This window comes from Argiope bruennichi, chromosome 7 (genome assembly GCF_947563725.1).
Source record: "Argiope bruennichi chromosome 7, qqArgBrue1.1, whole genome shotgun sequence".
NCBI classification, from domain to species: Eukaryota; Metazoa; Arthropoda; class Arachnida; order Araneae; family Araneidae; genus Argiope; species Argiope bruennichi.
Genome location: NC_079157.1, coordinates 66,303,553 through 66,315,610, shown reverse-complemented (window position 1 = coordinate 66,315,610; position 12,058 = coordinate 66,303,553). Strand labels below are relative to the sequence as shown.

Here is a 12,058-nt window from a genome sequence, read left to right as displayed (position 1 = left end):
ACCCCCTTACACGACGGTTCTTTGGTGGAATCGGGTCTTCCGAACATAAGAATTTTCCAACGCTGTTCGAAAAGAAATATTCAACATTTCATAGGACATCATTACTGTATGCTATCCATATTATACCAGAAAAGAGAACGATTTGTCTTCAATTCAAAAACAAGCAAATTCTAACGTATTTTCCATGAGAAAAGGAAATTAACAATAATGATTTGATAATTCTGAATAGTTTTAGTACAAAGTTATCTAAAAGAATTTTAAATTTGTTTAGATATAAATATCAATTACAATGATGTATAATTATTTGCCAATAATTTCAAATACATAAACCTAACAATAATTAATTAAAAATACAAAATAAAAACGACATAAAAATGTTTAAAATAAAATGCGATGCTCAAATTTAAACTTACTGCATAGATTGATATTATTTCGATTGGCGTTTCGACGTTACTCATTATGAGATATTCATATTCTACAATCCTTGTTAGTGTTCTCGCAAAAAATCTTAAATAGACTTTCAAATACAACAAGAAATTTTCAAGGCCATTTTCTTTTTTATTATAATAGGGTTTAAACAGAATCATCAAAACAGGAAAATAATAAAACTGCCATAATTTTAAGTAATTCGCTGGCAATCTATCATTAATTGATAAGAAAATAAAAAAAAACTACTCAGCAATAAAAGAAAGAAAATTGTTTGCATCGAAATAAAATTTCTTATTATTGGATTTTCAAAAAATAATTGCACTCTTATTTTTAATTAGGGCGCTGACCCTTAAATTAGCTTTACAATCTTATTTTCTGCAACAAACGCATTTTCGCAGCGCCATCTATAAGCGAAAAACTATTTCATAACTCCAATATACATTCAATTGTAGGCGATGACATGCATTAATTTTTCTTCTGAATATCGTATTAAATATTTAAATTGAGCAAAAGCTGCTATTACTGTGAAAACCATTTTAATCGGTGTGCAATAAACCACAGGATTGCGTCACTATTGTCGCCATCGTGCAGCAGTCAAAACGTTATTTACATACACACATCTACATACATGCATACATACACACACACATCTACATACATGCATACATACACACACACACATCTACATACATGCATACATACATACACACACATCTACATACATGCATACATACATACACACACATCTACATACATGCATACATACACACACACACCTACATACATGCATACATACATACACACACACACCTACATACATGCATACATACATACACACACACACATCTACATACATGCATACATACATACACACACACACATCTACATACATGCATACATACATACACACACACACATCTACATATATATATATATATATACACGCACACGCACACACATGCATACACACACACACATACATGCACACACACGCATGCATACACACACGCACACATGCATACACACACGCACATATGCATACACGCACATATACATGCATACACACACGCACACATACATGCATACACACACGCACACATACATGCATACACACACACTTATATGTACATGCATACATGTACACACATTCACATGCATATATGCAAACACATACGCACATATACGTATACACGTACACACATTCACATACATACATACACACACACACACACGCACGCACGCACGCACACATACACTATATATATATGTTTGGGTATATGAATATATACGCAAATCATTACCCAAAAGTTTTCAGCCTTCACAAATAGGCGCAAAAGCTGCTTTATACGATACCAATAAACACCGGAGTATCCCACATGTAGAAAATGATATTTTTTTTTCAAGTTCTTCTTTCTTTATGATTTTTTTTTTTCAATTTTTATTATCTCAAGTATGTTTCCATTTTTTGATTTTTCTTGGTATATTATATATTATTTATTTTGTTTCTTAGATTTCTATCGCTTTCTCCATCTTTCTACATTTATCTATTGTAGTATTTGTAGAAGGCAGAATTATTTCACTTAATTTTTCGATATTGTTTACAGAAATGGCTATAATTCGTTTCTACTGTTCAAATTAAATTAATTCCCTAATGAGCAATTAATGTGTCAATTGCCCTTTTTTACATCCTATGTCACATTTTATTTCCACTGTTACAATTGATTTGCAATCCATTTTCATAGCATTTCTTTTCCCATATTTAATTTCGGTTTTCACTTTTTATTGTAATTATAATTTTATTTATATTTTTCTTTTGTTTATTTATTACTATGTATATTAATTTGTGTTATAATATATATTACCTATTACTCCTTTGTGTTCGGATGTCTCTTCTCAGAAAAATCTGATAATCTGATTTTTTGTCATTACACCTTTTTGATGTTTGATTTATTTATTTATTTTTTAATTTGTATTATTAAAAGTACCTAGCTGTTGGAAAAATGTAGATTAAATTTTTGGAGAAATTAGACTTAAAATAATTATATATATTTATTTTTCGGTATAATAAAAAGTCCTTGTATTAAGTAAATAATCACGCATCGAATTACTTTTACGAGGACAAAGGGTTAATAGTTAAATAAATTTCATATTAAAGAGGAACATATTAAAGCAAAGGGCAATGTGACAAAAACACATTAGTCATGAGATATCGTGGAATGTATTCTTGGTGCGTTAACGAATGACAAAAAAGCAAACTGACTATATATATTTGTATAATTATAAATAAAAATCTAATCGAGATAAATTTTGCCTGAATTATTCCGATTGCTGTTGAAGCATCTCCAATGCTTCAGAAACACTGGCTGCCAATATTTTTGTAATCATAATAGAAGTCAGAACCTGTACATTGATGATCTCTAGTTACGATGGTCAGATCAATTGGATCAAAAAAGTTTCAACTGAATATAGCCATAATACTTCACATGAAATGAAAATCTGATTTTTTAAATTCATACTTGCTCAATATATTAATATATACTAGTTATTTGTAGTTTCGTTTAAAAATTCATTTTAATATCTACTGAAAGTCGGAAGGCATATCTGCAATATATGTATATATTATTTTGAATCATAAATCCACGATAAGGATATAAAAACTCATCGTTTCAATCTTTAAAAGTCAACAAACACAAATATATAAACTTTGTAGGTATATAGATACGAGTGTTGCACCTAAGCGATATGCACAGCAACACGGAATCGTCATCAAACATGGAACTCATAATCAAACATGGGACTCGTAATCAAACATGGGACTCGTAATCAAACATGGGACTCGTAATCAAACATGGGACTCGTAATCAAACATGGGACTCGTAATCAAACATGGGACTCGTAATCAAACATGGGACTCGTAATCAAACATGGGACTCGTAATCAAACATGGGACTCGTAATCAAACATGGGACTCGTAATCAAACTCGACTTCAAAATTAATATCTGAGCACCAATCCACACGCAGGTGATGAATTTTCGGTGGTAAGTACAGCACCTACAGTTGCTCAGTTAGATAGGATGTCCACTCTAATCATAACCGCATTACTTATCTCTACCATTAAAGATGGGTAGATGCATCCTATTAAAACATACTTTAAATGATTCAAAGAATGGAATTTTACATTGTTGAAGTCAATGAATATAATGCTAAAGAAATTACAGAATCTAAATTTTTATGTATCCCCCCATCCTATGAATCAGATCTATTGAAACAAGAAATAAGCTACTCTAAAAAGTTCCATTGATCTGCGATCAAAACTTACCAAGTTATGAAGCTTTGAATTTCATTATTTTAGACTAACTATTCGATCGAATAAAGTGAGTCGTTGAAATGGGCAAAAATCGTCTAAAATAACGATATCGAAAACTTAATAATATAATAAATTTTGATTTCTAAAATTTTCTAGTTTGGAGCATTTTTGTTTATTTAAAATGTTTATTAGAAACAATATTTAACTGAATATTACTAAATTAAATTCAAGGTGGTTACGATCAACAACTGAGTTCAAGATTAACAATAACTCGGATATGATGGCTACAAATTAACAGCAAAAATTACTTATAGAAAATTTTATACTTTTTAGTAAAGAGCTTAAAAAATATATATTATTTGTTCTACACTTTAGATGCAAATGAAAAAAACCTTAAAAACTTAATTACAGTGGGATCTTCTTTATATATTCAATTTCGTGAATATTCAAATAAAACTATAAAAAAAGGAAATTAATAAAATTAAAATGAAATCTGCGATCGCAAATTTCAAGTTATCATGTGTGAACATTATTATTTTTAAGTCATTATTTGTCTTAAATAATTTAAGTCATTAACCACTCTAAACTGGTTTGAAATAATCATGAGACTTCTCTATCGGTCTCTTCCCCCCCCCCCTTTCTACACACACACATTATATATATATATATATATATATATATATATATATATTTAAACTTTCAAGCTGGCAAACAAAGTTTTGGAGCTCGACCTATTTTGATATAAACAGTACGGGTAAAAGCAGGTAAAAATATTATATTATGTGTGTGTGTGTGTGTGTGTGTGTGTGTGTGTGTGTGTGTGTGTGTGTGTGTGTGTGTGTGTGTGTGTGTGTGTGTGTGTGTGTGTGTGTGTGTGATTAAAAAATGATGATGAAAATTGCCATTTATGCTTTATTCATTGCCTACGCGATTTCGAGCTTCAAAACCCCCTAATCAAAACACGATGTTCTCACATGACAATAACTAAAAATTGATTTGAAACAAATAGTGTCTCAATAATAAAAATAAATCACAAATGACACACATCTGGAAAGAAAAAGCTGACTGAATTAATTAAAATAATTAGTTATATCAAACATAAACATCGGGAAATAAAATAACTACGATTGAATGAACAGTAAACTGAATAGATTCATATGTGTAATACGATGCGATAATAATAAAAAAAAAATTAGTCATTAACATTAAAATCAAAATCAAAATTTTAAAAATATTTTATTTATTATTATTTTATATTTATTTAAACAATTACACTTCATATAAAAAAGTGCTTGAAATATTAAAAATATTTTAGAATTTATAAGCTACAATACAAAAAATGCTAAACAATCTCAAAATGATAAAATTCGATTCTGAAAATGCTAAAATCTGCATTTGTGCAGAAATTCAATGACAAACGTCAAATAAAAACAATACTGAGAAATAGCGGCAACCTTCAGCTCATTAACCGTTGCTACAATTATAGCATTAAAAAAGGCAAATTGAAGTTTGTAATCCCGTAACTACATAATAAGCAGGAACATTGAAATTAAAACAAATCGCCATTTGTTTTAATCCAATTTTAATGTTCTGTTAATAGAAAAGGAAAGAAAGCAGTACTATTCTTATATACATTCAAAAACACTTCCGAGTTCTAAATAAAGGCTTACTTATAAAAACTAATTGTTTTCATACTCGCATTCATCATTCAGATACATAAAAAAAACTAATTGTTTTCATACTCGCATTCATCATTCAGATACATAAAAAAAACTAATTGTTTTCATACTCGCATTCATCATTCAGATACATAAAAAAAACTAATTGTTTTCATACTCGCATTCATCATTCAGATACATAATAAAAACTAATTGTTTTCATACTCGCATTCATCATTCAGATACATAATAAAAACTAATTGTTTTCATACTCGCATTCATCATTCAGATACATAATAAAAACTAATTGTTTTCATACTCGCATTCATCATTCAGATACATAAAAAAAACTAATTGTTTTCATACTCGCATTCATCATTCAGATACATAAAAAAAACTAATTGTTTTCATACTCGCATTCATCATTCAGATACATAATAAAAACTAATTGTTTTCATACTCGCATTCATCATTCAGATACATAATAAAAACTAATTGTTTTCATACTCGCATTCATCATTCAGATACATAAAAAAAGAAGAAAAAAAAAGAAGAAAAAAAAACAGAATTTGAGTACGTGCGAAAAGATTGTTATTTCCCTCATAGAGAGATTCTTATATAAGAGATGGATCCAGAGACTAACAAAATCATATTCATATCCATTAAATTATTTTTCAACTAGGATTCTATGTCTTACACTATAAATTAGCATCTTTTCCACGATTAAAGTGATAATAGAATCTCTCTCAACCAAGAAATTATCTATCGAATCAGAATCGAAAATCAATAAAAAATAAGGCAGTAAAATAAAGTTAAACTATTAGAAACTAGTTGAGTAGTGCAAAGATACATAAGCTTGCGAAGTTTGACTGAATCAAATCAATTAAATTATTATTAAATTAAACAGAAAGAACAAGCAATAAAAAAGAAAAACAAGGAAAACTGAAAACGACTGAATGCTCATTTATCTTGAAAATACGGAAATCCTTTTCATTAATTATCATTATTATTTATAAGTTGTCGACAGTAAAAAAAAATCGATGAAAGAATGGAGCAGCTTTCAAATTAACTTTCAGTTATATGGATATTTGATTGAATGAAAAAATAAATATGGATTAATCATTCTAATAACGAGCAGAATCGCTTTCTTTTAATTTTTAGATGAAGTCGAGCGAGTTTCTTTTACAATGATTCGTTTTCATATGATTAAACAGTGATTAAAATACTGAAGAATAATGTCGATAAAATAATTAAAAAGCATCTTACAAGAAATTAAGCGATTCCATATACAAGAATAAAATGCAAGTTTTTAAAATAAATATTTATTTTCAACCCTGATCTTTAATAATCATTTAATTATTACATCTATCGAATATTTATTCCAATGCAAAAAAAAATATATTCTATACTAGTTATTGTTTTAAATATATAAAATGTTTACTCAATATCACTGTCGAAATTTATGAATTTTTCTTTGAGAAAATGAATAAATAATAAAAAGTAGGAAAATAAAGTGTGCATCTATTCTCAAATATAACATACTTACTTCAATTTAAAATTTTTATTTCTCAAAATATTGAAAATAGGCTATATTTTCATCATTATAAACTTATTAATTTATAAATTTTCATTAATAAATTTATCACTATACTTTATTTTAATAGTCTAATATATTAAATATGAAGCTTATCAATTCCTAAAATCTCTATTGAAAAAGATAATTTAAAAATATTTTATGCATATAATTAACCAAAGAATAAGAAGGCAGATTGAAATTTAGAGGCACAATGTTTCTTAAATTATATAATATTAACTATAAAAAGCATGTAAATTTTGAATAAGTAAATAGTCGTCAAATATGAATTATAGCTGTAGTAAGCGAACATGTATTATCATTTTCATAAACTGCCAAAATGTCGAAAAAGAGCAAAGCATTTATGAAAATTCAACCAAGTTACCTTATTCATTGATTTTTCGTTATTCAGATTCGTTAAAACCAATCATTGAATAATATACAGCTTATTTGAATACTTGATTAATAAATACATATACTTATATTAAAACAACAGAATATCCATACAAATGTTAAAAAAAATGAAGCCTTTAAAAAAGTTTATAATTATATATAGTTTTAAAATCAATCCCTTTTTTGCTATAATCACTTTTAATAAAAATTTTAATCACTTTTTTCAGTTTAATTACTTATAATAATATTATTTTATTTTAATGGATATTATAATCTAGAAAAGTCAGGTAGCACTTTAGTATTTATTTGTATTTTGATTTGATACAAATTTTTCAGATGTTTTTAAAAGTTAACAGTATTTTACAATAAATTTAAAATTCAGTAGAAATATCAATTATTATTGTCTTAACACAACTTTCGAACTAAAAGATGTTCATTTAACTTTATTGCTAAATTTTTCTTCTCTCATACAATTTCTCAAATTGGACTTCCATGATTTTAATTTTATCATTTTAATTATATGCCTAACTAATTAGAACACCTCCTAACTAGCTCAAAAGATTGCCACAGTTCTGTCATCTTATAATAAAATTACTGTCGCTTGTATTAGTTTCAATTTATTATCTGATTAGTTGTTATTTTTTTATTGTAATAAAATATTTATACTATTTTCTTGTTATTATTTTTATTATAATACTCTAAGACTAAATTTTATTCATTTTTTTTATCTAATATTATTATAAAAATATATTGTTTCCTTTGAAAAAAAATTAAAATCCGACAGAAAAAAAATAGAATTTTTTCCACCTTTTAAAAGTTTTAAAGTGTCAGAAATCGAAATGAAATTTAAAACACCAGCATGCATCAGAAATCAAATCGTTTGTCTTAGCTACAATTTATAAACTGATTAGTTGTGATTTTTTTACAATCCAATATATACGCTATTATCTTGTCATTATTTTTATTATTTAATGACTTAATTTTATTAATTTTTATCCAATACCATAATGCAAATTCATTGTTTTGTTAAAAAAAAAGTTCTGATCTGACAGAAAAAAATGGAATTCCTTCCAACTTTTAAAAATTTTTAAAGTATAAGAAATCGAATTGTTATCAGAAGTACAATCACACATCAGAAAACAAATAAAACTAAAAAAAACATGCCTGCGAAAATAATTACTTACCTTTCTATGCATATAGCAACAAGTGTCAAAACGCTGGCAAACACGAAGATGGTCTGCAAGTACATAAACGTAGTACACAGTTCATCGTTCAGAATTCCCCAATCAGCAGGTGATGTAAGTTCCATCAGTTTGACAGGCAGTACGAATATACCGACCATGAAGTCACAGACTGCCAAATTCACTATGTAATAATTCACAGCGGTGTGCATTTTGCGATTGGTGAAAACGGTGCAACAAACCATGGCATTGCCTATCACAGCTAGCACCATCACTATGAGATATGCTGCAACAAACACGTACCTTACGGCAGGAATTTGTGTAAAGTCAGGATATGGTACGATCTCTTGCATGGTTTCATTTGGAGCCATGCTATGAGGATCCTCTGAGGTAGTTGGGTTTGCTTCTGTCTGCATCTTGAATGTTAGATATGTAATAAAGTTTGCAGAACTTTTAAAGTATTCTTACAACAGAGGACGAAACCTGATAGGATAGCTGAAGAAGTTGAAGATCGTTTTATTCTGTAGCAATAAAACTGTTTATAAACGTTGAAAAAACAAAATTTTAAACTAAATTTGTAATCTGCGATTTGTTTTACTAACTCAATTAATAATGCTTTTAATCAATCATTTCAAATGATATATTACAATTGAAAATTTTAAAAATGATACAGAATTGTTTTAATACTATTGCGGACCACAATGATTGAACTTATAAAATTTTTCCGAATCTGCAAAGTCAGTTATTCAAAGAAGCACAAGAGAAAATACAAATAAATATTTTTTTTCAATTTTGCATTTCGTAAAATTTTCTTCTTTGAACAATCAATTTTTTTCAATAGTTTACATAAGTTTAATTCAAGTTTTCAAAAGAATTCTGCTAGCGAAATTAGTCCAAAAAAGTAACGAAAGATAATTTTAATTCCATTTTACGTCCAAACCATTCAAATATATACAAATAATAAATAAAAACTACTTTTAAAAAGTTTCTAAACTATTATAGATAAATTAAAAGTTAATCCAAATTGTATATATCTACATTAAAAAAAACCGTAAGATCGCCATCTTTAATTATGAAAACGTAACAAACATTCCTCTGTTTAACAAATCATTCTTCGAAAAGTTTTTAAAACATTCTTTTAAAAAATTGAACTAAAGTCCCGGAGCACACTTTGAATGATCAAAATATCCTTTTTCGGCGAAGATAAAAAACAACAACAACGTGAAGACGGATTCGAATGAAGATTGGAACGCATCGATTTGCTGCCAGTGGCAGCCAGTTAAAGGCCAATTTAGCAGCCTGATACTTGCAAGAAATTGCCGTGTTCCCCTCAAAGCTCAGAGAACAGAACACTGACTGAGCGGGACAAGGAGTGGGAACAACACTGAAATCTGGAGACGCATGCTCAGTGCTCAAAGTTATCCGTTCCAGGTCTTGTTGGGATTTTGGGAGAAGAATATTAAAAGCCTGTTGCGCGCGCGCCGGTTTTTCCGGAGAATTTGAAGAGGAGTTTGGATGTCAGTGGTTCTCGCCTTTGGCAAGTCCGGAAGAAAGATGCAAAAGAAAAGGAAGATAGAAAAAATGATTTTTTTTTTTCAAAAAAAAAAAATGTGCATATGTTGATATAAAACTTGCGATACATATTCATTGGCGTGTGTTATATAGTATTTGCTATCATCAGTATATTGATTACCTTGATGAAATTTGCATCTATTTGAAGCTTTATTAACCCTTTAAAGGGCCATTTTTTTCTAATCATATTGTATTAAAATATTTTAGGCTTGAAATTAGAATAAGAAAAGGGATTCATTTAGTTTATTAGATAAATTTAATTTGATTCATTAATTAATTTGGTTCATTAATAATTAAGTAACATTAATTAAGACACGTCATTTTGTCTGAGATAAAGAACTAAAGCATCTAAGTTTCTGACTTACTAAAAAATGTGTCAGAACTTATGACAATCTACATCATTTCATACAAAGATTGATAAATTTGGTGGGAAGCATACTTCCCACGGCCCTAGAAAGGGTTAAAATATCGATAAAATTGAGGAATATTAATATTTACATTTTAAACTTTTGAAGGACTATTTTTTATTTTAATAATGGATTAAAATATTTTAGGATTGCGATTGATTTATGGAAATAAATAAATTCCTACTGATTTAAAGTTGAATTCCATTCATTAGTTTGATTAATTAGTTGTTAATTAGTTAACAGAATCTTTCGTTATGTTTTTAGAAAAAAAAATGAAAAATTAAGATTCTGTTATCATAAAAGTTTTCGTGAACTCATATCAAGCTATTTATCTTAGTTGCTATTAATACATTATATCAAAATAATAATTTCATTTTTAATTCCCCATAAAGCGATCAAAGTATTTATTGATAACTTTTGGTTATTTTAAAGCTTTAATAAATGTCAACTGTCATCAAAGATGACACATTTATGTTTCTGAGCATTAAAGAATTATGAGTTTTGTGATAAAAATAATTTCTTTTGCCTTAGAAATGTTAATTTTAATAACAGTATTTCCTTTTGCATATTTGATTTTCCAGTCAACTGTTTAAAAATTATTTATTTTTCTTAGGGAAATCGTCTGCAGTTTACCAAACGAAAATTTCCGAGAAAATATTTTATTTCTTATTTTTGGAACAAACTAAATATTTTTATATGATATAGATATTTATTTTTTAATTATTAATCTTACACTTATGAACTCACATTATTTATTTTATCCCATCAATACACTTCAAAATTTGGTGTTTTTATACAATATATGTTCAGATGAAAGTAAGTTAGTTATTTAGGTCTAAAACTTTATGTACATCAAAACCGTTTCATAATGTGTTAATTAGATAATTGATTTTTGAATGTCTGTTTTGATATATAAATCAAAATTTTAAATGAATACATTTTTCCATTAAACATTTTAAAAAATGTATTTAATCTATAAAACCTTTGTTTTTCTGATATTCTAAGAAATAATATCAAATTAATTTCCTTTGACACAAACATTTATAAATTTTGTGGTAAGTGTAATTTCCATGGTCTTAGAAAAGTTTTTCATGCTTTCTTATTCTCTTGGTATTGTAACATTCCTCATTTTGCATATTCCACTTTTTAGTGAATGATTTGAAATTAATTTTTAACTTTCTTAATGGGATCGACTATAATTCTATTTACTACAAGGAAATTCCTGTGGAATTTACTTATTAGCATTATTTAATTGTTTAAATAAACATAAAATAATAATAAATCAAAGATTCATTGTTTGATTGTCTGTCTATATACGTACATACGATAACTAAAAACACAAGAAACACGATGGTATGCCTCCCAGACAACAAAATAATAATACAAAAATGTATATCTACTATCGCAAATTTCAATTTATCATATGAGAACATTATTATTTTTAAGTCATTATTTGTCTTAATTAATTTAAGTCAGTAACCTGTTTAAACCAGTTTGAAACAATCGTGCTACTATCAGATTACGCATGCATCGATAT

At 27.5% G+C, this 12,058-nt stretch overlaps 1 protein-coding gene across 1 annotated transcript in view; it reads right to left on the bottom strand.

Annotated features, from left to right (window-relative positions):
• The window catches only part of LOC129975401 (QRFP-like peptide receptor), a 133,510-nt gene extending 124,422 nt beyond the window's left edge, over window positions 1-9,088 (bottom strand). The window contains exon 1 of the mRNA XM_056088464.1: window positions 8,546-9,088. Within this exon, the coding sequence (XP_055944439.1) occupies window positions 8,546-8,958 (413 nt within the window). The 5' untranslated portion in view covers window positions 8,959-9,088. The remainder of the gene's footprint in view (window positions 1-8,545) is intronic.
• Window positions 9,089-12,058: the final 2,970 nt, after the last annotated feature.